The sequence below is a fragment of the Furipterus horrens genome, unplaced genomic scaffold (assembly GCF_987537825.1).
Source record: "Furipterus horrens unplaced genomic scaffold, mFurHor1.1.pri manual_scaffold_13, whole genome shotgun sequence".
Lineage (NCBI taxonomy): Eukaryota > Metazoa > Chordata > Mammalia > Chiroptera > Furipteridae > Furipterus > Furipterus horrens.
Window position 1 is genome coordinate 877,501 of NW_028327183.1, and position 27,453 is coordinate 904,953.

The following is a 27,453-nucleotide window of genomic DNA, read 5'->3' on the forward strand; positions in this document are numbered from 1 at the left end:
TGACGTCCGGGCCTGTCTGCCCGTCCGGCTTCCTCTGCGATGCTCAGTGTGCGGGGCGGCTCCCGAGGCCCACAGGGCGGCTCCTCCCAGGGGTCCCTGTGGGGACCCTTCCGCTGGAGGAGCCGCGGGCAGGGGTCCTCTTCTTGTCCCTCCCCTGCGTTCCCAGGGCACCGCGGGGCCGCACGAGGAGGGCGCGGGGGTCACAGCTTCGTTCCCTTCCCGCTGCAGTCAGTTCGTGGGATCTGACCCATCTTAAGGCAAAACTGTGCACTTGGATATGAATAAAATCCTGATATTTTGCAAACCACAGATCTAGCGCTCGGGACAATTCCCAATCACTCACATCACACGTTCTGCGTGAGAATGTGGTGTCACGGGGGCTGAGAAACCCTCTCATTAGCGCGATTCAGAACCACCCACAACAGGCCCAGAGGAGGCACGGCGGACGGAGGCGCGGAGCGCAGCGTCGGGGGGCGCCGGGAGGTCCCGCCCTGCCGCTGGGTCTCTCACACTCCGAGCCCTGGCTCTGGGTCCACCCTTGCCTGTGCGGGGACGGTCAGCACCCCTGCAGTCCCCGTGGCTCAGGCCTCTCTGCCCACAGCTGAGAGGAAGGCCTCTGTCCTGCCTGGGGGCGTCCTTCCTGGTCTGCAGGCCCCGGTGTCCTGTCCTCGCCCACAAGGCGCCCTCCCCCGGGCCCTGCAGCTGACAGCCGCCCACGGGCGGGCGCCAGAGCGGAGCAGGGTGTGGCCCCGGACGCGGGCTTTGGGAGAGGCCGCGAGAAGGGCCCCGCCTGTCAGGGTGCAGTCTGAGCCGAAGGACGCGCGCGTCACCGGCCCGCAGGTGCCCCTGAGGCCGCTGGGCGCCCGTCGTAGACGCCAGGCACCTGCTGGTGAGCGAGTGCGGTGCCAGGACCCGGGGGCTGGGCTCGGAGCCCGAAACCCTCCCTCATAACCGCCGGCCCGTTCCTGGGGGAGCCTGGTCCGTCGGCCCCGCCAGCTCCCGCCCTCCTGGTGTCCAGATGGCTGGGGCCCTGCCTCTGACCCGCCGTCCCGACCCTCGGGCAGGGCAGGCTCACCCGTCACGGCCGGGTCGTGGGGCATCTGGGAGAGATCGGCAGGTGTGGGGGGCAGGCAGCCAGAGGTGCCAGGAGCGTCCCTGCCCCGTCCTTGCCAGGGGCCCGGGCCCGCAGACGACCCCCCGTATTCAGGCCTGGGGGTGGTCCTCCCAGCGCCTGGGACTCGGGCCAGGCCCGGAGCCGTGGCTCAGACGCGGAGCTCCCCACCTCTGATTGATACTGACTCGTTGCAGGTGCTCCGTTCTTGTTAGCATATTTATTCATGTTGGTGCTTGAGGACTGACCCCGGCCCCAGCGGACGCCCAGGTCTCCCGCTCAGGAGCCTCTGCGCTGGGCTGCGGGGCCGGGAGCGGGGTGGGGCCGGGCCCGTGTGGGCCGCTGCCGGCAGGGCCTCCTCTGGAACCTTCTGTGGCTGCCGCTGGCCCCGCGCAGCGTCTGGGGCCCGGCCTGTCGTGCTCTCTGCCGTGGCCGTGCCACACGTGCCGCCTGCACATGGTTATTTACTCCGTTCTTAAGTCAACTGAATTTATTTTTAAAAGGGAAGTGTGTCACTCCCATAAATGAAGACCCAGAATCACTTCCCATAAAGAGAAAAAAACCATAAAAATAAACGCAGTGAAATCCAACAATGTCATTAAATTCTAGCTGGAGTCCCCTGCCCGGCCGTGGCCTGCGTCTGATCCCGCGTCGCTCTGGGTTTGGAAAGGGAGACGGGCCGGTCTTAGGGGGGAGTCGCGGACCTCGCGGCGGCCGCCCCTGCTGTCCTTGCAGGCGTCAGGCCGACGCGGGGGTGACGGGCTGCTGTCAGTCAAGGTGAACCGCCGGGTGGTCTCTGTGCCCCCGATTCCAGGGAATGCTGGCTTCTGTCAGCCCCTCCGCGGGTCCTCAGCACCCGCAGGGTGAGGGCTACGCCTGCAGGAGCAGCGGCGGCGCGGACCAGAGCCCCGGGACGGGAGCAGGCCCCTCAGCAGCATGGCGGGCTGGGCTGTCCGGCCGTTACCGGTTACTGCCCTGCTCTGAGCTGTTGGGCAGGCACCCAGCACGTGTGGCCACTGGGGGCGCCGCGGAGGAGCTGCGTTTTGCTTTATTTAATTTTAATTAGTTTGCTCTGAAATCGTCGTGGACAACACAGCAGTGGATCTTCCTGGGCGTCTCTCTGCCGGTCTCCCTGCGCCTGCGTTGGCCGACTCAGCCTCCAGCCTTGGGAAACGAGGGGCCTCTCCCAGAGCAGGGCGTGCTCAGCCCCCAGCAGGATCACGACGCGGCCACAGCAATGCCTGGGCAGCGTCAGTGGCAGCGCCCCCTTTTGCAGACCACGAAACTGAGGCCCGAAGGCCCCGAGACGGGGAGGCCAGGCTGCAGAGCGGACGGCGTGCGTGGCGCTCCTCCGCCCCACCTGGGAAGACTCTGTGCATCTGTGCCCCTGTGGGCCTGAGGCAGGGTCCCCATCGCCCCGCGCTCCTGCTCAGCCAGGTGGAGCCTGGGCGTGGCTCTGCTTCTCCCCTCCATTGCACCCCTGCTCTGGGGTCCGCAAGACCAGCCCGCCCCCCCGCAGCAGGGGGCTCACCTGCACAGTCGGAGGCTGCGGCCCCGCGGGCCGCACGAGGGGCTGTGGGGAGCGGCGGCCATGGCAGCGGGGCTGGGGCGCCGCTGAGGCCTCCGTCTCTGTTCCCGGCTGTCCGTACTGTCCCCCAGCCCCCAGAAACGTGTGCGCCCATCCGCCCTGGGAGTTGAGAGTTGGGGGGTTGTGATCTGCTCAAAGAGCCCACAGCTGGGCTCTGGGTGGGCGGGTGCGCAGCCCCCCGCCCCCACTCCCAGGCCAGCGCAGTCCTGGGCCGCAGGCTGTTCGCAGGAGTGGCCAACACAAGGGCCGCTCAGCCCGGGCCGCCCGCGCTGCTGCCCCTGGGACTTCGGGCTGCAGACGGGGGAGAGTTACGCAGCGAGAAGGGGTTCCCAGCTCCCACCTGCCGAGGGCACCGTGCTTTCTCGGGGCTGAAGAGGCCGGGTGGCCGTCAGGCAAGACCTTCCTGGACGTTGGATGACTGTCCTGCAGCAGGGCGGGGCCTTTGGGGCTGATGGAGCAGCGTGCTCTCTGTGCCCAGACGTGCTCTCCGTGTGGCACAGTTCCAGGCACTGGGCACGGTGCTAAGTGCTGCATGTATGTAATCCCGTGGGCATGTGAAGGGTGTGCTTCTACCCCCGTGGACATGTGGAGACTCAGGGGGTTGTAATTTACTCAAGTCCCCCTACGCAGGGCGGAGTGGAAGGTGCCCAGGCCTGGGACTCTGCATTCTGGCCCATCAGCCGTACACTGCATGCCCCACGCCCAGCCTTCTCCCCACCACCCTGCACGGCAGCACCTGGGGTCCCCGGGCATTGAGAAGGAGAAGGGGGTGCGTGTGGAAAGGCCCCCGTGCCAGGGAGCTGGCCCATTGGTAGGGAGAGAGCAGGAGACGGGCCATTTCCTCCCTCTGCTCCCCCACACGCTCTGCCTTGGCTCTGTGTCCGCAGTGTCCCCGCTGCTGCCCCGGGAGCGGCAGGGAAGGGGCCCATCGTGTGGGCACGGGGGGGGGGTAAGGAGAGGAGGGTGGGCACACAGCAGAGGCGGAGCAAACAGTGATGGGCCGCATGGCTGGGGGCCTCGGGGCGCAGAAGGAGGTGCCGCCCCAGCTCAGGCAGGTGTACTGTGTGCATGTCCCTGCGGTCACAGACCCTCCAAGGGCACCGGGTCCCCGCAGCATGCGCTTCCCGGGTCATGGGATGCACGCGGAGCCCTTGCCAAGGCCTGTGCCGGCGGGTGCAAGGCCCGCCACAACGGCTGTCCTCACGGCGACCAGCGTGGAGAGGATGTGACAGAAGCAGGGCTTTCTGGTGGGGGCGCCGCTGGGGGTCGTGGGGGGGTGCCTTCCTTGTCCCAGGGGTGAGAGGACCCTGGCGGGGTGGCTCCTGGCAGGAGGTGCAGCTGATTCTTACGGGACGGACACACGGGCAGCCGTCTGGGGAGCACGCTCACCCCCCGAAGCACATCGCCCAGCCCTCTGCGGGGCCGGGCAGGACAGGTCACGCTTGATAGCGAGGGCAGCACCATGCTTCCCACACTTGGGGCCTCCTCCCTTTGGGGGCCCTCTGCTGATGCAGAATGTGTGTCCTCGTCTACTCGATGGTTCCAAAGCCATGAAGTTGCTCAAGTGAGCGCCACGTCTCAGTTCAGGGGTCCCCCCGTGCTGGGGGTCGGAGCAGCCTGCCGCGGCTCCCGGACTTGGGAGATACTGTCTGCACCGTCACAGAAGCCACAGCCTGCCCCGCCGACGGCCCGCTGGGGGCTGCGCCCCTCCTGCAGGCAGCCCTTCAGAACCCGCCCGCCGGCCGCAGCCTCTCTGGTGGTCCCTCCATGTCCTGCCCCCGCCCCCAGGACGCCCGAGCGCTATTCCCAGGGCACAGTACAAGGTGATGCCCACTGACCTCCTGTCCACGAGGGTGACCAGTGGCCCCCCGTGTGTCTTCACGCCCGTGGGCCACAGACGGAGAGCTGCGAGCTGCGGGCTGGCCCGGGGGAGGCGTCAGGCGGGGTGTGGTTGTGGGCTGGATTCTGGGGTCAGGGGCCCTCCCTTCTTTGGGCCTCATTTTCTCCTTTACTGAGTGATGCAGGGGACTCGCTGCCTGCCCGCCTGGCTCTGGGACGGGGTGAGTGCGCGGCCACAGCGGTGTCTGCACGTTCCTGGGACAACGTGTGCCCCCCGCCCAGCAAGAGTGCTGGGCCCATGGGGACTGCTGAGCAGGCAGAGTCCTGGTACAGGGCAGGGGCGGGGGCGTGGCTGCCTCGGGCCCACACAGGCTCCAGGCCACCAGAGAGCGGCCACTGAGCCAGCTCTGTCTTCCCAGGACCCTGTGCACCACGGAACTCCGCGCCCCGCTCCAGGAAGGAAGCCCGCCCCGAGCACCCCAACCTCCACTTCCAGAGAGGAGTGCAGGCCGGGTCCCCCCAGTGTGGCCCGTGCCCTTGGGCCTCCGTGGCAACAGTAACAGACAGACCAGAGCATCCCGGGCTGTGGGCTTGGTCTCTGTTTGGCTCGTCGGGGGACTTTCCGACGCGTTTTCTTCATTATGACTTCATAAGGACACAGTAAACCCGGGCCACGATTTTTATCCTTTTGCAGCCGTATCTCTCGGTCCTAATTTCAGAGATTAGCTTGTTTTCTAAGCACTAAGTGCAGGGCCAGCCTGGTCCCATAGCTGCCTGTGTTGCTGGCATGGCCGTGACCACCCACCAGTGACACATGAGCTGCTGGCCACACCTGCACGGCAGCACCCTGGGAAGGCGCCGAGACTCGGAGTGGGAGCCAGAGCGTTAGGGATTTCAATTCCGCTTTATTTTCAACTTGAAATGGAGGAAAACAGACAAAAAACAAATAAGAAAGCTAAACAGTTGCGTGAGAGCTAGCAATTTGCTGGGCCCCGATGACAGACACTGCATTATCATAATTGTCTCTTCTACATGATAGGACAGAAAAATAATAATGTCATTTTATTTATAGCTGGGGTGGCCCCTTTATGAGAGTCATACAAGTTGCTGCCAAGTGGAGTAGGTCAAATGACATCTTTTGATCAGGCCTGTCCAAAGAGATCAAAGATGAATGGCAGGTAATGGAGACCCAATGACAAACCAAATCTAGAGCAGAAATAGCGCTGCCAGGGCCTGCCAGTCACCCATTAGCGGCGCGCCGGAGGAAGGCAGCTGCCTGACGCGTTGGCCGCACACCTAAATCAGCCAAGCGTCGGTGCTAAAATTGTGTATTATCATTGGAAATGGCTATTATTTCCTCGGTAACATTTCTGTTAAGGCTTTGTTTGTGTTGGGCTGACCCGCAGTCGGAAGTGGCGTGGGAAGGAGGCGAGCCTGGGACGGAGAGGCCCCTTGGTCTGGGCATCACCTGGTTTTGGTTGCTGGGCCCTGGGGGGACGCCGCCCAGCTCTGCGTTCTGCGCAGGGGAGGGCCAGGGGCTCCACTGAGAGCCCAGGGGCCCATCCCGTGATCCTCTGCTCCACTGTCTCCCGTCTTCTCCGCCGTCACTGGTGGCCCAGCATGAGCCACACAAAGGCCGGAACCTTCCAGAGCACAGGGTCGGGGAGGCCCAAGCAGATGGGGGAGACGGAAGGAAGGGTGGTGCCCGCTGCCATGTTCACAGCCCGCTCAGGACAGAAACGGGGAGAGCTTCCCAGAGAGTGGGAAGCTTCCTCAAGCCCCTGCGTTACGTAATTGAGTTGTGCTTCGCGGGCATGGTACGTAAGAGGCTTTGGTGGGAAACAAAACTTACTATTAAAAAAAGATTCATGGTGGTGAAATACAAAGAAACACTCAGAGAAACACGTGGAAGTGAGGCAGCAAGACTGCAGGAGAGACGCGAGCCCTCCGCCCCCGGGGGCGTGCAGGCGGTGTGGGGGGTGATTTCCATTCTGCAGCGTGCACTGGGATGTCAAAAATATTATTAAACATTGAAATGAGTATACTAGCTAGCTAATGAGTATGTTTCTCTTTCTTCCAATAACCCCGATGAGTTCTCTTTCTTTCCTACCTGTTTGTGTACACGGGGTAACCCTAAAGGATATATTTAGAAACATAATTAGTTATAATTAGAAGCAAACAAACCTGGCCCGGGGCGGCTCCGATTTGTTAACAGAATCGCAGGTAACAGCGGCAGCAGCAGACACCAGGTTCCCTGCCGCCTCATGAAGTGACAGCCTGCCACACACGTGCACACGGGCTCACACACCTGTGCGTGTGCGCACACGGGCGCCTCCCAGGACAAAGGAGCCGGCAGCGGAAGGCGCGTTTGCTTGGCTCGTCGTGTTTCATGGACGGCCTCACGTTCCTCCATCACTTTTCATTAGCTCTGCCTGTAAGTGGCAGAGACACTGTGTCAGAGTCGTGACGTCCGTCCGTGGTGATGAGGAGAAGACGGACGTTTGACCGTTAGGCCTCTTGGCAGGAGATCTGGTAGAGAAGTCCCTTCCAATCCGTCACGCTCAGCCGTGACCTCGGCTCTGCAGGAAGCTGCGCCCGGCCCCGCGCGTCACCTGTCTGGGGGTGCGCTAGCCCCATCTGAAGTGACAGGCTGCATCTGCAGGGCTGCCCGCAACGAGTCCTCCGCTCAGGGAGGACACACGCTTTCCTGCCAGGCAGCCAGTCACCTTTGACATTTGACCTTGCCTTACAGAAAGCCCCCACCCCGTGGAGTGGCTCCCACCCCAGGCCTTTGGAGCTTAAACAAATCTGTGCTCCTGCTGGCTTTCGAGTGGGGTTTCTTTAAAAAAGTGTCTCCTGAATTATGTAAAGATGCATCACAAGATATTTACTTAAAAAAAAAAAAACATTCTTTTTATATACTGATAAAATTGGAAACGTGGGAGCATATTTGGTGAGTATAAACAGATGGTTAAAGATATTTGCAGGGAAGTATCAAAAACAGTTATTCTTGACTTGCCGCCTTGGCGAAACGTTGCGCCGAGAAGTCAGCTCGCAGGGCACAACGCAGCTCCGGGTCCCGCCCGGCATCCGGGTGGGGTGGCAGGGCTCTGCCTGCTTTACCCTGAGGCCACAGGGGAGCCTGCCCACGGGACCTGTGCCCTCTCCTCTCTCTGCCCACCAGCCACTGAGCAAGACGGCTACAGTGTGCCCGCCCTCACTCGGGGAGCCAGCCGCGGGACCTCGCTCAGGGGGCCGGGCATCCTGTCCCCTCCCCCCACCCTCGCGGCTGCCTTTGCCCAGGAGGCGCGGTCCTTCTCTCCCGAAGAGCTCCGGGGCAGGAGGTCCCTCAGATGCTGCAGGTGCACAGCTGCATCAGAGAAGCTCCTGGGAAGAAAGGAAGAAGGAGGTGACACACTGCCTTTCCCCCTTCCAGAGCGCACGGTCCACCACACAGACCTTTCCGACGATGAAGCCAGCGTTCCGGTGACGGAGCCGAAAGCACAGGACACCACGAGCTGCCTCCTGGGCGTGGTGCTGCTGCGTGGGGGTGGCAGGGCACGGTGATGGGTTAGGGAAGGAAGAGGCGGCCGTATTTTTTACAAGCTGATCTGGGATGCTTTTAGTAGAATTGTTCAGGAGCAATAATCTGTCAACAGATTACAATTTTGCTTAATTTTAATGCGGCTAACTTAAGATGGTTGTATAGTAAATTTATGCAACTGATCACAGTTATTAAATTACTACGTCTGCAAAGGAAGCAATCAAACCCCTTATTACAGTTGCTGTGAGTGAATGCTAAATGTCACGGAGCCACCAGCGCGCTGCGGGAGCCACACTCCAGTTAAAGATGCATAAAATATCAGCACTTTTTTAATGCTTGTGCATTCAACAAAGACTCCCATCATAATTAACTGGTATGGAAATAAATAATTCTTACAAACTACCTCCGAAACAGTTGGGCCGCGGTTTTTGTCAAAGTCTGCTTCTCCGCGGCGACACCGAAGCCCTTCCGCGCGCGCCCTCTGACTCACGCTGTAAAGCATCTAAACCTCAGAGAGGCTGGAGAAGGCTGCTATCGATGCAGCTCTCGGTGCTGAGAAGTAATTTATGGTGATTAATTTAATTATACAGCTGAGGGTTTTGATATTTAAGAAAACTCGAGATTCGTGTTTGGGGGGCGCGGTCCCCGTTTGCCAGTTCTCTCTGTAAACAGCCGCGGGAGCCCGCGGTGCCCAGCTCCACCCAGAAAGGGGGCGTGAGCTGTGGGCACGGGGCTGCGCCCGCACCCTGACTCCGCACGCTTCCCAGGGACCGTCAGCGCGGTTCGCAGGAGCAGCGTGCAGGCCTGCGGCTTGGGGGGCTCCGAGGGCGGCAGGCCCGGGCAGGTGCAGGGCTCCCACGGGGGCTCGCGAGCGTTTGCTGCCGTGCGTAGCACGAGAGCGTCCCCTGGACCCTCCCCGGAGCCGTGTCTTTCTGGAGCATGGCCGGCCTGGGCCACAGTCACTTCTCCGTTGTCACAGACGGCTCTGGCTGTCCCTTGACCAGGGCCCATGCTCGGGGCGGCGTGGGTTCAGGAGCCTGGCCTGGGGGCCCTTTGGGCTGTGCTGGGCCCGGGGCCTGGTGGGAAGGAGGGGCCGAGGGCGGGGCGCGCAGCGGCCCCGGCGCCCCCCGGGCAGGCGTCCCCCCTGAGCTGGGCCGGCCCACTCAGCAAGCCCACGGGGACAGGTCCCCCAGACCTGGGAGGTCGCATCCGAACAGAGTGACGCTGGCTGTGTGGGCGGCTGCTGGCCCTGGGGGGACCCAACGCCCCTGACTAGCCTGGCCTGTGCCATCCTCTGGAGAGAGGGGCGCAACCCGGGCGCGTTATGGGCCACCGTGGGGAAGGGCGAGAGTCCGCACCTGCTGGCCCACAGGGGCTGCGGGCGGCCTTGTGAACGGGCCAGGAGCTGGGCGCTCAAACGGCAGGCCCACCCGAGGGTGCTGCTCGCTTGCCAGGTGTGTGCGTTTGCTGGGAGCCTCTGGGCAGCACTTCGCTCAAGTTTATATGAAGGGTAACTTTGGGGGGCAGTCGACTGGGCTCATGGAGGTGCCCGTTAGTGTGTGTGTGGGCGGATGTGTGCCTGCGTGTTTATGCGTGTGCACCTATATGTATGGAATCGTTCACATGTATGTGCACATTTAATCCATATAAAAAATGAAATGAGCCGTGCCAGCTGACTCACCCATGAGCAGTGACCACCTGAACGCGCCCGGGCAGGGCCTCGCTGGGCTGGCCCCGGGGCCCCCCGTGTGCCCGCCTTGTCCTGTGGCCTCACCTGTGGCCTCTCTGAGGGCCTGGGGCTCAGTTTTAGGATGGAGGTGGCAGCGCTGCCATCGTTTGTCCTGCGCTCTGAAGAGGAGAGTGACAGGCACTCGCGGTGAGTTCGGGCAGAAGCGAGTACACAGAACACATGCTTACAGAGACGCGCTGGGGAGGCGCCGCGTGGCCGGGAGGGGGAGGGGCAGCTCTGCCCACGCAGGCGTTCAGCGCCCCGACTCTTACACCAGCCTCTGAGAGACTCGCAGACACTGGCCCGCCTGGTTTCCCGCGCGCTCTGTGTCTTGGCCCCGGGGTGGGGTGGTGTGGAGCCTTGCCCCCAGCACCCCCTCAGCGCACAGGCCGTAGCTCAGAGCCGGGCACCCCCAGAACCTTGAGGAGCCCCGTGGGCAGCGCCGGGGGCCCCACCCTGCGGCCTGTCTCCCGCATGGTGCAGACTCGCGTTCTGAGATGGAGGGGCTTTCAGGGCTCTGCACGTGTGACTTCAGGGGCGTGACCCAGTCACCGTGTGCTCACAGGCTGGAGCTCTGCTGCCGCTGCAGCCACCGTGGCAGGAACATCCCCGCCAGGGGTGACAGGAGCCCGCAGGTCCGAGCGCATGTCCTGGTTCTCTGCTGACCAGCCGAGCCCTGCGTGGGCAGTGTCCTCCCCTGAGAGACGGGCCAGCGCGCGGAGAGCGGGGGGTAGTGCAGATGAGGCCCCCACGGCCGCCGCATGTGGTCCCTGCCCCGTCTGTTGTGTCGGGTGAAGTGGGCGGTCCTGCCTGGGGCTCCTCTGACCCTACACTGCATCACCCGCCACGGCCCAGGCTGGGCCTCGCTGTCCCCCAGACCTGGGCCGCTCGTGCCGGCTGTTGCCCCGTCGCTGAGCTGTGGACAGCGCAGTGTGACCAGGACGAGGTGACTGACCAGTGGCTTGTCCCAGTGCCACCACCACAGTTCTGATCCCAGCAGTCGTCCCCCGGCGCCTGCCACTCGCCTGTTACCTAAGGTGACATACACGTGGGGCCGGCCTCCCAGGCAGGGGGACAGGGATGCTGTTATTCGTTGGGCAGCGGCCTTCAGGGACTGAGGAGCAACGCGGGACTGGGGTCCCCCACCTCTGACGTTGCTGTCACCCGCGTCTCCCCAGCCGGGTGAGTGGAATCCCCCAGGACCCGAGCCCCCCCAGCCCCCGCCACCAGCGTCCTGTCGTAGCTGCGGAGGGACGAGCTCTCGAGAAGGGCTCATGGCCGTGGAGCTCTTCTGATAGAGCGCTGAGGAGCGTCTCCCAAAACGTGTTTAATGTAAACACGCTCTCAGAGAGCTTTCAAGTAATTGACACACGTGATGAGCGCGTTCCCGTCCCGGCGGCGGCTCCGCATGATCTTGGGTTCTGCCGGAACCCCGCGCGGGCGGGCGCGGGTGGGCTGTCAGGGCCCCAGCGGAGGCCCCCCTCCCCGGCGGTGCTCCCTGTCCTCGGAAGGCACTCAGCGCTCAGCACACAGGCTCTGTGCCGGGGGCGTCGCTCCGGGTGCTTCTGGGCGACACTTCCCATCAGGAAACCCTCCTTGAAGTGAGCTTCGCACCCGCTCTGGGTGGGCCCTGGCCTGCAGGCTGCGGGGCCAGCCCCTGGGCGCGAGGCTAGGACAGGCCGTGTTGTGTCAGGGAGGCAGGAGGCCATCCGCTGGGAAGCTCCTTGCAACGTCCTTTCTGAGCTTGGATTGAGTTCATCTTCGGTGATGTAAAAAAGATGGTCGTTCAGTTGCAATAGTGTCTCAGCACCCCAAGTTAAACCCCGAGATGCTGCGCACTCGCCCCGCGCGCCCATGACGCGGAGAGTCAGCCTCCCAGCCTCCCCTGCTCTGGGGGTGCCCTGGTCTCCCCGCGTGCGTCCATCTGAGGACGGCCGGGGTGGGGCCATGTGGCCTTGCAGAGCATCTGCCCGCAGCGTGAGGAGCCCACACCCATCAGCGGAGGCGCGATCCGCTCACACCAGCACTGACGGAGGCTGGTGGGGCCCCCAGGCCTGGGAGGGGCCCCCCTGCTCAGGAGAGGGCCCGCACGCTTGCACACACGCACTCACAAACGCACCCTCACACACTTCTCTGTCTTAAAGCCATTTATCTCTGGACGTCAAATTGCAATAATTAACCATTATTGATCTTAAATTCAATTAACTTCATTAACACAGGTCATGATGAGGCTGCTTGTAAGGGAGAGGCATTTGGCAAGTGCCTTTGCGCGGGTGACATTCTGTCTTCCCCGTGGTGGCTGCAGACTGGCCGCTGCAGCAGCGGATGGAGCGTTGTGGGAGACTTGGCGGGGAGGCTGGGGGACTCCCTGGGGGTTCTGGCGGGAGGAGGCGGGCAGCCGCAGGCGGTGTCTGGGCCCCTCCTGAAATGCGCTCACGCTGGGGCAGGGGGCTCTGTCCAGGGCCCACGCCCTCTCTCCAGAGGCTGCCCCCCGTGACTCAGGAGCTTCCCAGGAAGCAGCCCTCTGTGTTTTCAGACAAACAGACACTTTCTCTTGACCAAGGACAAGAGAGAGCCGGTCGGGCACTAGCCCTCAGGACTGGCGAGGGCGCGGGCAGCCTGCGGCTGCTGCCTCACCTGCTCTGTGCGCTCGCCACGGCCCTCCGAGGTGGGCTGTGCTGCCCGTCCCAGCGCGGACCGTGCGCCACGCTGCTCCGCGCCCCCACGGGCCAGCGGTCCCCGGCAGTGTGCTCAGGGGCCAGGCGGCAGGACGGACTCACTTCCCACTGCGCGTCCTGCAGGTGCCCAGGCGCCCCCACCGCTCTGCGCTCTCTGAGGCTCCGTCCCCCACCCAGGTCCTTCTAGAGCTCCCTGAGGGCTGCAGTCCCGGGAGGCCCAGCGTCGGGGGGCAGGACGCGCTGGTGTTCTTGGTCAGGGTGGCAGCCAACTGGAGAGCGTGACGTCAGCCTGCATGTGTGTGGCGTCTTCTCGTTTGAACGTTTGATTCCATCCAGAGGCTTTTTCAGGCTCGGGTGCGGGTCAGGCCCCGGAGCGGTGTCCTCGCCCACCCAGGCCTGCGAGGACAGGTCCCTGAAGGGCACAGCGAAGTGCACGGGTCGGGCTCGGGACCGGGGCCCGTCAGCTGGGCTTGGGAGGTGCACGTACCTGCCACGTGAGCGGAGGCTGCAGGGCCCTCTGCAGGTGCAGTGCGCGCTCCAGGGCAGCCGGTGGTGCTGAGGCCACGCAGGTCCCTGAGTGTCACCCGAGGAGCGGCAGGTGGCCGTTGCGCAGGAGGCCACAGGGCGCTGGGCGCGGCTCTGCCCCGCTAACCTGCCTCGGGGGATGTGCCGACCCTCCGAGGGTCTTGTGGCTGTTTCGGAGCGTCAGGGCCCTCAGCGTCTGTCAGCGGCCGCAGGGAACGCCGGGAAGCGAGTGGCAGCGGGGGCGCCCCCCAAGGCTGGGGGTTTCTTGAGCACCTACATTAGACTCAGACGTGGGGCTGGGAAGGGGCAGGGAGGGGAGGAAGGACATTCTGCATGTGTGGGCGCCCCCACTTCCCTGGCCCCAGGACAGGGGCAGAGCCCAGAGGCCACGCTGTGGACCTTGCGTGAGCCCTTGCCGGTCACACACGCGTCTGTCCCCCAGCACTCTGCAGGGGAGGGGAGTGGGGACAGCGAGGGGGAGGGGAGTGGGGACAGCAAAGTGGTCACAGCTGTGCTCTGGGAGCAGGGCCCAGCTTGGTGTCAGCCCACCAGGCACCAGCCCCGAACCTGCAAGGAGGGGACAAGGAAGGGACGGTGCGCCAGCGTCCGGGGCCAGGCTTGGTGCGTCCGCATCCCGGCGGCGAGGTGCCAGGCAGCCCAGCAGCCCAGGGGGCTGGAGGAAAGGCGGCTCCCATGCCCCCGGGCGCAGCACCAAGTCTTGTCCAGCCTCAGTTTTCCCACAGCCCCCGGGTCTGGGGACAGTGCTTCCGGAACGCCAGCAGGCAGAAGGGAGCAACGGCAGGGCCACCTCGGAGTGCCCACGGGCCCTGAAGCCTGTGACCTCACACCGGGCCCTGTCGGGCGCAGGAGCCCACCGCGCGCACACGCACAGCGTCCCCACCGAGTGCCCCAGCAGACGGGCCTGGCCCAGCGTGCTCTCTGCACACGGCGCCCAGGGCCCAGCCTGGCCCGTGGCGGGCATTCCATGCAAACACAGTTCTTGTGAGGCTTTTGATATCCCACAGTGCACTCACACATGCGTGCTGCAGTGTGTGAGCCGTGTGGGGAGCGCTCCTCCCTCCCAGCCAGGGAGTCCACTTCTGCATCCCGAGAACAGCTCAGATCCGGGTGAGGGTTCTTTTCTGGGGTACCCACCACACAGCCTGACACACACGCTCACACACACACTCACACACACAGCCTGACACACGCTCACACACACACACACACAGCCTGACACACATAGTTCACACAGAGATCACACACAACTCACACTCACACATGGCCCACACATGTTCACATGAGGACAACACACCCATGCAGCTCTCACATGCTCATGTACATGGCTCACAGCCACACACATGGCTCACACATGCCCACATGGCTCACACACAGCTCACACACACGACATACACATGCTCACACACTCATACACATCGCTCTCACACATGGCTCACACATACGCTCACATGGCTCACAGATGCTCACTCATACACTGCTCTCTCACACACATGCTCACACACGTGCTCTCTCACAGATGGCTCACACACAGTCACACACTCACACATGGCTCAGACACAGTCACACACATGCTCACACACACACACACCAGGCGTGCATGGGGCTTGGCTCCGTGGTCGAGTCCCCCCTTGACGAGATGACTTACGGGTCTCCCCACATCGCGATTGTGGGTTTATTGCACCCTTTTCAGAGTGAACGTCCTCTTCAGCGCAGCACATGAAGGACACCCTGCAAACAAGCAGGCGGGTGGGTGAATGTTCCCCGCACCAGAAGTGGGTGGCCCCCGTGCCCCAGGAGTCCCGGAGCGCCATGACGGGCTCTGCCTGACTTCGGGGTTCGCACGGACCCCCACAGTCCAGAACGTTTTCTCTGTGATGGCCCCCCTGTAACGTTATGCTTGTCGGAGGCCCCAGTGGAGCGGGCTAACGATGTGCTCGTTTTCTCTGCATGTCGCCTGGTCACTGGGGATGGCCATCGGGGTGGGCCAGTCCTTTGCTGTCATGAGTGATGTGTCGGAGTGTCCAGGTGTCTGGTGGGAGGCGGGACGTTCCTGCCGCAGGTGCCCCAGGGAGAACGGCTGTGTGCAGCTTCAGCCGCGGCTGCCAGGCACGTCTCGGGGTGGCCGGGCGGTCTCTGCCGCAGCCGGCAGCCTGGGAAGCCATCCCGGGGCCCTGCACCCCGCCGCGGGTGTCCCAGCTTCCCTGGAAGCGGCTGCATGCTTGTTACTTCACGGCACAGATGCGCCTGAGGTTACCTACTGTTCTGGAGATTCAGGAAAGGATGCTGCAAACTTCCTTAAGCCTAGAGGTTTCCCGCACGTGCGTGAGCTCTTCTGTCGGGCGGTTCCCTCGTCGGGCCGGCGGTGCGCTCTGCTTTGACTCCGATGCGGGTTCCCGTCGCCCCCCATAGAACAGCTGTGGCAGGGGATGCTCTGGCCGCATAGGGACAGTGCCCCCACCCCATTACCGGTTGTTTCAGCTTTCCCTTTCCTGGTCCCTCCCTCTCGAGGGTGGCGCGGTATCGAGGGTTCTTGTGCCCAGAACAGGCTACACCCAGCTCAGACCCTGTGAACATCGATACAAATTAGCGAGGCAGTGAGTTTAAAAGGAAGCAAGTGGTGCCAGCCAGCCAGGCGGCATCGCTTCCACATCGGTTTGGGGAGCCTGTTTTAAGAGACGTGAAGTTGTCAGTGGGTGGGTGTGTTGGTCCCACTTACAGAGCATCTGGACTTCATTTCTTCCAACTCGCTGGGAAGACGACCTCCCTGTCCTGAACGTGACCTGGCCATCAGGGGGTGGTCACGGGGGTGCCGGCAGGCCCGAGTGGGCGCTGGCTGGTTGCTGGCTGGGCGGCCGGCCTTGGGAAGGTGTCCCGGCCCAGGCGGTTACGTGCTGGTGCGGTGCCGTGGGAGAAGGCCAGGGCTTCCGGGCACTGCGGGCCTTCTCTCTCCGGTCGCCCCTGTGGTCGTAAGATGAAGAGCTGGGGGTACTCTGGGGAGACACGTGGCCCTGCCTCTCTGCCAGCGCCCCTGTCTTGTGACGTGGGAGTGAGGTGCCCAGGGCAGGCAGGAGGGCTCACAGGGCTGCTCTGTCCTGCGCTGGGGGGTGTGGCGGAGGCTGGGGGACGTCTGCTGTGGTGACACTTGTTTCTGGCCCCCACCGCAGGCAGCATCTCCCCGGCTATGCACCCTCGGTCAGCAGCTACTGAGAGTGTCAGCGTGCAGGCGCGTGGGGCGGATGGAGGGAGCACCCCGGCCCCATCGCGGAAACCGCGGGAGGTAGCGCGGGGAGGGCCGTGCCCACGGGAGCAGTGCTAGCCACTCCTTATGTCTCTCCAGGACTCAGAATGTAGGGAGGCCTTTCCACCCACTGTCTTGTCACTGGGCCTGAAGAGGGCCCCTTCAGAGAGACGGTGACAGAGGACCCCACAGGGGACGCAGGCGGGCGGGGCCGAGGACGAGGGAGAACGGAGCATCACACGTGGCGCAGAAGAAACAGCGGCGAGCGTGACGAGGCCGACAGCGTCTGCAGGGGAGGCAGCACCCGTGCCAGGGATGGGGCGCGGGAGAGGCAGGCGGGGCGCGCAGCTGGTCACGCTGGGCCGCGGGCGTCCAGCCAGGGAGTGGGCGTCGGGGTGGGAACCCCGCGCGCCCTGTGACCTGCAGAGCCACGGCCTTCCTGACGGACTCTGAGCGGGTCCTGTCGGCAACGTCCTCGTCCTCGCCCGGAGCGCCTTGAGGATGTACCACGTTTAGCGTCGCACACACGGCAGAGGAACCGTGGGGTCGGGGCTGCAGGTGGGCGGGTGGGTTTGGGGAAGCACCCGCCCCTCTTCCGTGTCCGTCTCGATTCCTGTCTCATGAAAGCCAGCCCTCACCTGCCCCCGGAGTGCAGCCCCATGGGTGCCGTGGAGAACGGCCCGTCACTTCCGGTGAGAGGGGAGCTGTCCTGGGGCCGGCCCCTTGGAAGGGGCCCATGGAAAGATGGGCCAGGCGTCTCCCGTCTCCCTCCCTGCTGCCATGTTCTCCACTGTGTCCCCAGGGTTCTAGGTCACTGAGGCGCAGCCAGACAGGAGCTCCGCTTGGTTCCATAGTGTGGCGTGGGGCCACAGCCGCCTGCTGAGGGTCCCTCTGCCCCCCCGCCCCCCAGGAGAGCCTGTGCTCGGAGCTGGTGTTGGCTCAGGCATGGCTTTCGTTAGCACAGCTGGTCTTCCACGTCGTTCACGCGGGCGTTTTCCTCGGAGCAGACTTTGCTCCCACCAGGGAGTCCGGCCTTCCTTGTCTTTCTCTGTTAATTTCCTCCCGGTCACCAGGCTGGCCACACTCTGACCCCAGCACATCGGGATGGCCCGTGGGGGATGGGCAAGCTAGCACGGGCAGCCCGGGTGCTCCGACAGCCAGCCGTGCGCCCCGCACCGAGGGCAGGCCTCCAGGTCCGTACCCTGGGAGCCACGCGTCCTGAGTGGGAGGTGGGCCGGCGAGGCCACTAGGTTTTCCCTTGGCTGGTGGCCTTCATGCCCAGCAGACTCTCCCATCTCCACCTGTGGCCTGCTTCTGGCTGCTTGGTGCCCCCTGTAGCGGCTTTGGGGGGCTGTGTCTGGATTCCTGCCTCTCCCAAACTTCGTTCTGGGGGCTTGTAGCGGGAGCAGAGGGCCCAGGGGATGAGCTCTGAGACCCGTCTGTTCACGGGCCGGGCTCAGGAGGGACACAGCCCTGCCAGCGGCTCTGACCCACGTGCTCCGTGTCCTCGGTTGGCTGGGACAGGAGGAGACCCGGGTTGCAGGACTCAGAGCTCAGGCCAGGGCAGTTCCAGGCAACCGGCACCTGCCGGTCACCCTCCGTCCCGACCTGCCGGTCGGCTCGCTGGGGTCTGTGAGGCAGGTGCCCACACGGGGTGATGCCTCTGCCCTTCCCCCTTCTCTTCCTCCTCTGCTACACGCGTTCCCTGTCCCCTCCGCGCAGCCACGCGGCCACGCAGCCCCGGGCCAGCACCGTGTTCCCTGTCCACTGGGGCCTGGCCAGGCAAGGAGCTCGCTGGCCACGTTAGCTTGTCCTCTCGCAGTGCAGGGCCCCGAACTGCGGTCCCACTCAGCGCACCACAGCCCCGACGACAGGGCAGGGCACTGTCTCTGACCTTCGTGAGGGACACCTGTGGCTCCCGCTCCCGTCTGCACGTGAGCAGTGTCCCTGCCGCGTGCCCCTGGGACGTCACTACGGTCCAGCAGGAGGCTGGTGCTCGGGGGGCTGAGAGGGGAAGCAGGAGAGCCCCCCTGACCGGATGGAGGCACAGGGGCACGTGTGGGTCTCCATTTGCTGGAGTCAATTTCACTGTGTTTTTTCTGGTAGGAAATTCGTCGAGGGTCAGTCTTTAGTTATGGGCATGGATTCCCCAAGTAGAGCTGCTGCCGCTTCTCTAAGTCTGTTTCTGCCCCCGACCCGCCACGCCGCGCGCGGAAGCGTCCCCGCCCCGATGCCTTCCGCTCTGGGCTCCTGGCGCCAGCAGCTGCGGCGGAGCGGGCGCGCGGCTCCCGCCCCCCTCGGACAGGGTTCGCTGTGGCTGCACCTGCTCCGAGCCCTGCCGACCCGTGCACGGGGGTTCCCGCGTGCCCTGCGCTGGCAGCCCGGCTCGGGGGTCAGCCTGAAAGCTCCACGAGGAAAACCTCACCCGCTGAGCGCCAGGAGCTGAAAAGGAGTTGCGTTGTCCACGCACACGGGTGCCCCCGGCCTCGCGCCCCTGCGTGTGCGCCTCTGGGGCCCACACCGCTTGGCCCTGCCCTCCACGCACCCCGGCCTCGCACACCGGGTGGGCGCCCCAGCCCCCTGCTTGCAGAGAGGCAGGTTCCCCGCTGGGTGCGCGGGAGGCGGACGCTGAGTCAATGTTGACAAAGTGGTCTGAAGAGCAAACACTGACATTTGTAAGGTCCACTGGAGAGTCTTGTGTACATTTGCACAGCGGGAACGAGCAGCGCGTGGCACTTGTCCCGGCCCACTCCCACGTCAGGCTGCACGGGCCGTGCGCACACGGGGGCTGGGGCGGCGGCCGGGGTCTCCCCTCCCGTCTGGTCTGGCACCGGCGAGCACCGTGTCTTGATAGGACCCATGTGCGAAGCTCTCAGCCCTGCTTTTCCAGATGGAAGAAAAACCCCCACAAAATCTCATTTTTAATTTATTTCAATTGGTGTACTTCCTTTTTACTTTGCAAAAATTTTATTGATGTTTTTGTCCTTTATATTTATTAAAGATTGAGCCTCAAAAATGTAATGAGTAAAAAATGCTTGCTTAATTTAAATTGTGAATCTGTCTGTTAAGAAATGCATTAGGGGTAGGAGAAGCATAAGACATATTAATTGACAGACAGGAACTGCTGTCTCTGAGGTTGATACAAGTAATTTATTACTTTAGAAATGAATGCCACCTCCAGAATGTGCTTCATTAATTTCAAATTTAGTTTTAATTTCAAGCTGTTGCCCCTTGAGAAGAATAAGGTGGCAAATTATGTTTGAAGAGCAGATATTTTTTTGTACTCCAAAGAAACACCACATTGTAACTATTTAATTTTACAAATAAATGTGCCCATCGGCTTCGCTGCATTTTCCTGGGAGCTGAGAAAATATTTCAGGTAAGACCGACACCCACTAACGCTTTCTCTTCTTTCTCTTCTTCCCCCGGTCTCTCTTCCTGTCGCACCTGCCCCACCTCCTCACCTGTCACCACGGCAGCCTATGTCTCCGACGAGCTAAAGGCTGCCGCCTTGGTGGAGGAAGAACTGGACCCAGAAGAGAGCGCGGCCGACGGGGAGCCCTCGGCCAAGCACGCGTGCCCCGAGAAGGAGCTCAGCAAGCCCTGCCCCAGCTACCAGGACTCGCCGGCCGCGGAGTTCTCCAGCCATGACATGGACAGCGAGTCGCACCTCAGCGAGGCCAGTGACCGCATGGCCGACTTCGAAAACGGCTCCGTCAAGAACGAGGAGGAGACCAAGGAGGCGGCGACGGCGCTGGAGGACGCGAGCGTGCCGGACAGCCTGGAGCAGATGAAGGCCGTGTACAACAACTTCCTGTCCAGCTCCTACTGGTCCAACCTCAGCCTCAACCTGCACCAGGCGTCCTCGGAGAAGCACCCCGGCAGCAGCAGCAGCAGCAGCAGCGGCGGCAGCAGCTGCGGGAGCGGCAGCTTCGACTGGCACCAGAGCGCCGTGGCCAAGACGCTGCAGCAGGCGCCGCCGGGCCGCGCCCTGCCGGAGCCCAGCCTCTTCAGCACGGTGCAGCTGTACCGGCAGAGCAGCAAGCTCTACGGCTCCATCTTCACGGGCGCCAGCAAGTTCCGCTGCAGGGACTGCAGCGCCGCCTACGACACGCTGGTGGAGCTGACGGTGCACATGAACGAGACGGGCCACTACCGCGACGACAACCATGAGGCCGACAGCAGCAACCCCAGGCGCTGGTCCAAGCCGCGCAAGCGCTCGCTGCTGGAGATGGAGGGGAAGGAGGACGCCCAGAAGGTGCTCAAGTGCATGTACTGCGGCCACTCGTTCGAGTCCCTGCAGGACCTGAGCGTGCACATGATCAAGACGAAACACTACCAGAAAGTGCCTCTGAAGGAGCCCGTCACGCCCGTCACAGCCAAAATCCTCCCCGCCGCGCGGAAGAAGCCGCCCCTGGAGCTGGAGCCGCCCAGCTCCCCGGACTCCACGGGCGGGACGCCCAGGGCCGCGCTGGCGGAGGCGAACGACGCGCTCCAGAAGAACGCCAACCCCTACATCACGCCCAACAACCGCTACGGCCACCAGAACGGCGCCAGCTACGCCTGGCACTTTGAGGCCCGCAAGTCCCAGATCCTCAAGTGCATGGAGTGCGGCAGCTCCCACGACTCGCTGCAGGAGCTCACGGCCCACATGATGGTCACTGGCCACTTCATCAAGGTCACGAACTCGGCCATGAAGAAGGGGAAGCCCATCGTGGAGACGCCCGTCACACCCACCATCACCACGCTGCTGGATGAGAAGGTGCAGTCCGTGCCCCTGGCGGCCACCACCTTCACGTCCCCCGCCCATACTCCGGCCAGCGTCTCCCCGAAACTGAGCGTGGAGGTCAAGAAGGAGGCGGACAAGGAGAGGGCCGTCCCGGACGACAGACCGAAGGACAAGGAGTCCTGTGAGGAGGAGGAGAAGTACGAGAGCCCCTCCAAGTATCACTATCTGACGGAAAATGACTTGGAGGAGAGTCCCAAGGGGGGGCTGGACATCCTGAAGTCCCTCGAGAATACCGTGACGTCCGCCATCAACAAGGCCCAGAACGGCACCCCCAGCTGGGGGGGCTACCCCAGCATCCACGCCGCCTACCAGCTCCCCAACATGATGAAGCTGTCCTTGGGCTCGGCAGGGAAGAGCACGCCCCTGAAGCCCATGTTCAGCCCCAGCGAGATCCTGTCCCCCACAAAAAGCCAGACCCTGGTGTCCTCGCCCAGCGGCCAGACCCCACCCACACCCAAGACAAACTTCCACGCCATGGAGGAGCTGGTGAAAAAGGTCACCGAGAAAGTGGCCAAAGTCGAGGAGAAGATGAAGGAGCCAGAGGGCAAGCTGTCTCCGCCCAAGCGGGCCACCCCATCTCCCTGCAGCAGCGACACCAGCGAGCCCGTCAAGATGGAGGCGTCCGGCGACGGGGGCTTCCAGAGCCGGGAGCGCAGCCCCAGCCCCGCGCAGGACGGTGTCAAGGAGGGGAGCTCCGCGGCAGAGCCTGTGGAGAACGGGCAGGAGGCGGGCCGGCCAGCGCCCGGCGGCCTGAGCGGCAGCACGGCCATCATCACGGAGCACCCCCCCGAGCAGCCCTTCGTGAACCCCCTGAGCGCGCTGCAGTCGGTCATGAACGTGCACCTGGGCAAGGCGGCCAAGCCCTCGCTGCCCGCCCTGGACCCCATGAGCATGCTCTTCAAGATGAGCAACAGCCTGGCCGAGAAGGCGGCCGTGGCCACCCCGCCGCCCCTGCAGCCCCGGAAGGCGGACCCCCTGGACCGCTACTTCTACCACGCCAGCAGCGACCAGCCCATCGACCTGACGAAAGGGAAGGGGGACAAGGGCTGCTCGCTGGGCTCCGTGCTTCTGTCGCCCACGTCCACGTCCCCGGCAACCTCCGCGTCCACGGTGACGACGGCGAAGACGGCCGCCGTCGTGCCCTTCATGTCCAGCTCGCCGCTGCGCGAGAACGCCCTGTCAGACATCTCCGACATGCTGAAGAACCTGACCGAGAGCCACACGTCCAAGGCCTCCACCCCCTCCAGCGTCTCGGAGAAGTCGGACACCGACGGGGCGGCGCTGGAGGAGGCCGAGGAGGCGACGCCCGCGCAGAAGCGGAAGGGCCGCCAGTCCAACTGGAACCCCCAGCACCTGCTGATCCTGCAGGCCCAGTTCGCTGCCAGCCTCCGGCAGACGGCAGAGGGCAAGTTCATCATGGCCGACCTGAGCCCGCAGGAGCGCATGCACATCTCCCGGTTCACGGGGCTCTCCATGACCACCATCAGCCACTGGCTGGCCAACGTCAAGTACCAGCTGCGAAGGACAGGCGGGACCAAGTTCCTCAAAAACCTGGACACGGGCCACCCCGTGTTCTTCTGCAATGACTGCGCGTCGCAGATCAGGACTCCTTCCACGTACATCAGCCACCTGGAGTCTCACCTGGGCTTCCGGCTCCGGGACTTGTCCAAACTGTCCACCGAGCAGCTTCACAGTCAGATAGCACAAACCAAGTCGCCGTCAGAAAAGCTGATGACGTCCTCCCCGGAGGAGGACCTGGGCACCTCCTACCAGTGCAAGCTGTGCAACCGGACCTTTGCGAGCAAGCACGCCGTGAAACTGCACCTGAGCAAAACCCACGGCAAGTCCCCGGAGGACCACCTTCTGTACGTGTCCGAGCTGGAGAAGCAGTAGCACCTGCTGCCAGCAGAGACAGCGGCGGTCTGCTCCGGGGGAGGTGCGGCGGGCGCCTCCCGGCCCCTGTGTCGGCCCGGCCCGGGCTCCCGCTGCTCCGCGCGGGGCCGGACTGCCGGGCGTGACTGTGAAGCGTCTGGCAGAGGTGCGTAATCAGCTGTCGTTCCTGGTCAGTATGAAGGTGGAGACACAGTGCTAAGTGTGTGGAACTTGGTGTAAATGGGATTAGTCGTGAGCACCCGACGCTCCGAGCTGCATGCGTTCACAGACGTTTAATTAAGCATTTATGACGAAGCCCGGCGCAGCCCCCCGCGCACCCGGAGCGCGCCGCGGCTCCCACCCTGCATCCTTAGCCCTCTGAGTCCTTGGAAGCACTTTTGCATTCATTTGGTTAAAAAATAAAATAAAATGATAATAACGTATGAAGCTCTGTTTTTTAAACTCCTTACCAGCTTCGTTATAATTAACGATACGAACCTCCATGTGTGCGGGTCTGCAGGGGTATAACACGCCTTGAAACGTAAAAGAATATTATTTTCACATTGAAACATAGATGTATATATTGTATAGATTTCAGACTCTCTTATGAAAAATGTGATTGTGGTTCGAGGACCCTCTTTTCCTGCATTGATGGCAACAGTGTTTGATGTGCCTGCCGTGCTCCGGGCGTCAGCCTCCCCGTGCACAGTGTGTGTTTCCTTTTCCTTTTCTAAGGCCTCTGGCTTTTGTTTTTTACATGCAAACGTTGTAAATTATACAGACGATGCCACAGATAGCATTTATAAAGTATACAGAAACATTATCTGAAAGCGAAGTGTGATTGTCTGTTTTGCCACACAGCACACCTGTATTGACAGAGGTTCACGTTTAAATTATACATATTTATTAGCAACGCAGTATCACTTGTGTTGAGCAGGCTGAAGAAAGGGGGCCGGCGTGACACCTACCGCAGGCAGCACCGTGGCTATTTTGCACATCGTTTTTAAAGGTATTTATTAGAAATCAAAGAATGCTCAAAATAAACTCAGTGCTCAAAGGGTTAAGTCTATTTGAAAATGAAAAAAAAAAAAAAAGAACAAAAAGAGAGAACCTGTACTGTATTTCCTAAGCATCGATGAAGCCTTTAAAATGTCGTACTGTAACCCTCTGCTTTCCCGTGACGAGGCTCGCGGCCTCTCCTCTCGCGTCCTCGCCGGCCCGGTCGGTTGCTGGTCTGTTTGTGGGACGCTTTTTTGTTTCAAGCGGTAACTTTGTGTTTTCTTCTCCTAATTATTCTCCCAAGATCCCACACTGCAGCTTTATCTCCAGGCGTATGAAAGGTAACCCGTGGTTACCGCTCTCGCGGCGATCCCGCGCCTCTCCGTTTTTGGCAGTTAATTTGCGGGACTAACTGACAGCTGACACCCTCGGAGAAGCTCCGTGTAAAATGCCGGCATGTATACAGCACAGACCCTGTGACGCACCGTGTGCCCTGTTTTGTTGCTGACAATGAACCTCCATGATGTGACTCTTCATACACCCCTTTTTTCTACGGCAGCATTAAAATCGTCTTTTTGCTATAATTTTGTGTTGCGTTCCCAATTATGTCTGCAATGTGCTCCGACTAACGAGCCCATTAAAGTGAAATCGTACGCGATCTGTTTAGGGAGGAGGGGCTGCTGCGGCTGCCAGGTGCCGGCAGGCGGAAGCTGCCGCCCGTCGGGAGTGTCAGTGAACTTTGGCGTTTGGAAAGCGGGGCGCGCTCGCTCGGAGGTGGTGCGGACAGAGTTCTCCCCAAGAGTTACGTCTTTGAAGGAAGGAAGACGTTTGCATGAGGGTAGGTTCTCTCTGGGAAAGTGACACTGTAAAATAGGGTTGCCGTGTGTCCGGTCACACCTGGTGACTCGCCTGGGGCTGGGGTCTGGCCTCCCTTCTGGATGCGAGAAGTCTGAGCCCTGAGCCCCGTGGGTGGCCAAAGGGGGCGTGAGGTCTGTGGAAGGCTCCATGCAGGGCAGGGCGGCGCCTTCCTGTGGACGGGAGATGTTCAAGTAGCTGAAAACAGCCCAGCTGGGCGGGTGGAGCCTGGGGCCAGGGCTTCCGTCCCGCGCCGAAGCACTCCCAGGGAGCAAGGCACGGGGTGGTGTGGGGGGATTGAACCCACACACGGGAGGCGGGGGGAGAACGTTTACATGATAATCACAAGCTTTTATTAGTCCTGGCAAGTCATGCCAACAAAACGCTGGGAACGTCATGTAAAATTGTAAAATACCTTTATTACCGTATTCAATCCACTGCTGCGGTTCCGCGGAATCAGAGCTCCCAACCTAGAATTATACAAATGAGAGATGTATTCCAGCCACGTGACGCCTAAAGCGGCTCACCTTAAAAAAACACTCATATCAAATATTTAAATTAAGCCCTTTCAGAGATGTTTGGCAACACGCCCACTTTTTTCCATTCATTCCACCCCTTTTTGTCAAGATGAGCCCAAAATCTCTGTCTGCTCTAGTCTCGGTAGGCAAATCATCTCTCCTGGTGCTTAGAGAGAAACGCAGCGGAGTTTAGAACGGGTTTTCGGTGAATAGAGGTTCTGGCTGGCTGGGCTCCTGCTCGTGGCCGCGCGGGTGGGCTGTGCCGTGGGCAGGGCGGGGGCAGGGAGGGCTTCCCCCGGTGTGAGGCTGTCCCCCTTCCGTCTCGGTGTGGCCACCCCGGGAGCCACGTGGCCTCTCCGGGGCGGAGCGCGGGGCTCTGCACGTCTCCCGGGCACCTGGTTCAGGGGACGGAGACTCTCCGCATCCTCTCCTCCGGGAGCCCAGATTTCTGCTCCTGAATTTTCACAGGTTAAATATAGCGTCGGTTTATTAGAATCCGAAGGCCTGTGTCTAACAGATTAAACTGACAACACTTCCATCACCAGGCGCATGTGCTCGAAGGGAGGTGGGATTTGCGCGGCTGACGGAACCCCCTCTACAGTTTGGGGAAGAACTTGACTCTGCCGGTCTCCTCGCCTCTCCCCCGGGTTGGCCTCAGGACTTCTGCATCTGGGTGTAGACTGGGTGGCACCCGGGCTGAGCCGGGAGGCGACGGCTCCGATTTACGGGCCAGGAAACAGCAAATGGGCAGCGGAGGGCCCCAGAGAGGGATGGAACCTAACTGGGCACAATGACAGTCCCAGACCGCACAGCCCGGGGAGGGGCAGGCGAGGGCCACGGCGCCCCGAGGTCACAGGCCGTCCAGAAGAGCCTGTGCTCGGAGCCTGAAGGCCTGCTGCACCCGCAGTGAATCTGGATGCCCGGCGGCTACTCCGGGGCCTGGTACAGATGCACCGTCCGGTCAGGCCTTCACTGTCCGGAAGGGGAAGAGCGGGGCGAGTGGAGCGAGTGGCAGGCGTGCCGGTGACCACGACCTCGCCCCGACCCCGCCCCGCCTGGCCCTTCTGCGCATCTTCCAGCCGTCCCATTTACACAGTGTCTGAAAGTAACCTTTGTGATAAATGTGCAATTTAACTAATTTATGGTGCTCTGATGTGCTCTGGGCTACATGCAAGATGAAAACCTTAAATGGAGCTTGAACAGCTCACTTCACAACAAGAAATCAATACGCCACATCTCAGCTCCTCGCTGCAGTCAGCGCAAAGCAGAAATACCAGGGACGCGTCTTTAAGTTTTAGGCAGAGAGAATTCTATAATTAACCAAAATCTTACATAGCTGGAGAGAGCTGACAGTGAGGAGGACCGTGTCCCTGGCACCTCGGCTCTCTTCGTTCTGCAGGAGGAGAAAACGTGGATGGCCCCCGAGGAGGCGCGGGGCTCAGCTGCTGGGGGGTCCCTGCAAGGCCCCAGCGAGTTCAGGGACCCGGGCGACCGCTGTGCTGGGCAGGACTCAACTGGCTGCCGCCTGCCCCTCAGACCTGGGGAGGCCACACGTCTGCACAGGGCAAAGGCCTGTGGCCGGCACGCTGCGCTCCGCAGGCACAAGGCCCCCGGGACAGGAGGCTGGGTGCCCAGACGGACGGCGGCGCCCGGGAAGCAGGCGCGTTTCGGAGCCGGCGTGAGAGCCGCCTCCACAGACTCTTGGCCGTCTCGTGGGAAGAGACCAAGTGATATTAGTTTTCCAGATTCATCTGCGCAGCCCTTTGGAAGTCAGAAAACTACACTGCCTCGTGTTCTGTCGGTTATTTGGCACCGAAGTCACACGCTGGGTGCTATAGGAAGCGACCGCAACAATGGAAACACCAAGGCAACTCCGCTCTTTAACAATAAATACTTTCACTGTAAAATTACAGCTCTTAGCCTATTAGCTAATGGAGAAATTACCATTTTCACTGCTTTTGGCGATAGAAATGCTGGCCCTTTTCCTCCCTGGGGTTTGTGGGTAAGCACATGTAAACCTGGGCAAACGGGACCCTGGAGGCTCCCCTGGGACCCAGCCCAGCCTGCGCCTCTCAGCTCGAAGTGACCTCGGGACCCAGGGCGCAGTGCCCTCTTGTGCCCCCGCCATTCCAGGGGGCCTGGCCTGT

General features: G+C 62.2%; 1 protein-coding gene across 1 annotated transcript; it reads left to right on the forward strand.

Annotated features, from left to right (window-relative positions):
* Window positions 1-15,002: 15,002 nt before the first annotated feature.
* On the forward strand, window positions 15,003-24,037 carry TSHZ3 (teashirt zinc finger homeobox 3). The gene is made up of 2 exons (XM_090260896.1): window positions 15,003-15,141; window positions 19,753-24,037. Exons 1-2 carry the CDS (start codon window positions 15,003-15,005, stop codon window positions 22,953-22,955), a joined length of 3,342 nt encoding a protein of 1,113 aa, XP_090117022.1. The 3' UTR covers window positions 22,956-24,037.
* The last annotated feature ends 3,416 nt before the right edge of the window (window positions 24,038-27,453 follow it).

What these genes read in the sequence shown, in the direction of transcription:
- TSHZ3 (XM_090260896.1), top strand. Translation starts at nt 15,003, where the DNA reads ATGGCCATCGGGGTGGGCCAGTCCTTTGCTGTCATGAGTGATGTGTCG. An exon ending in GCTTCAGCCGCGGCTGCCAG is followed by an intron (nt 15,142 to 19,752) that starts GCACGTCTCGGG and finishes TCACCACGGCAG; the next exon opens with CCTATGTCTCCGACGAGCTA.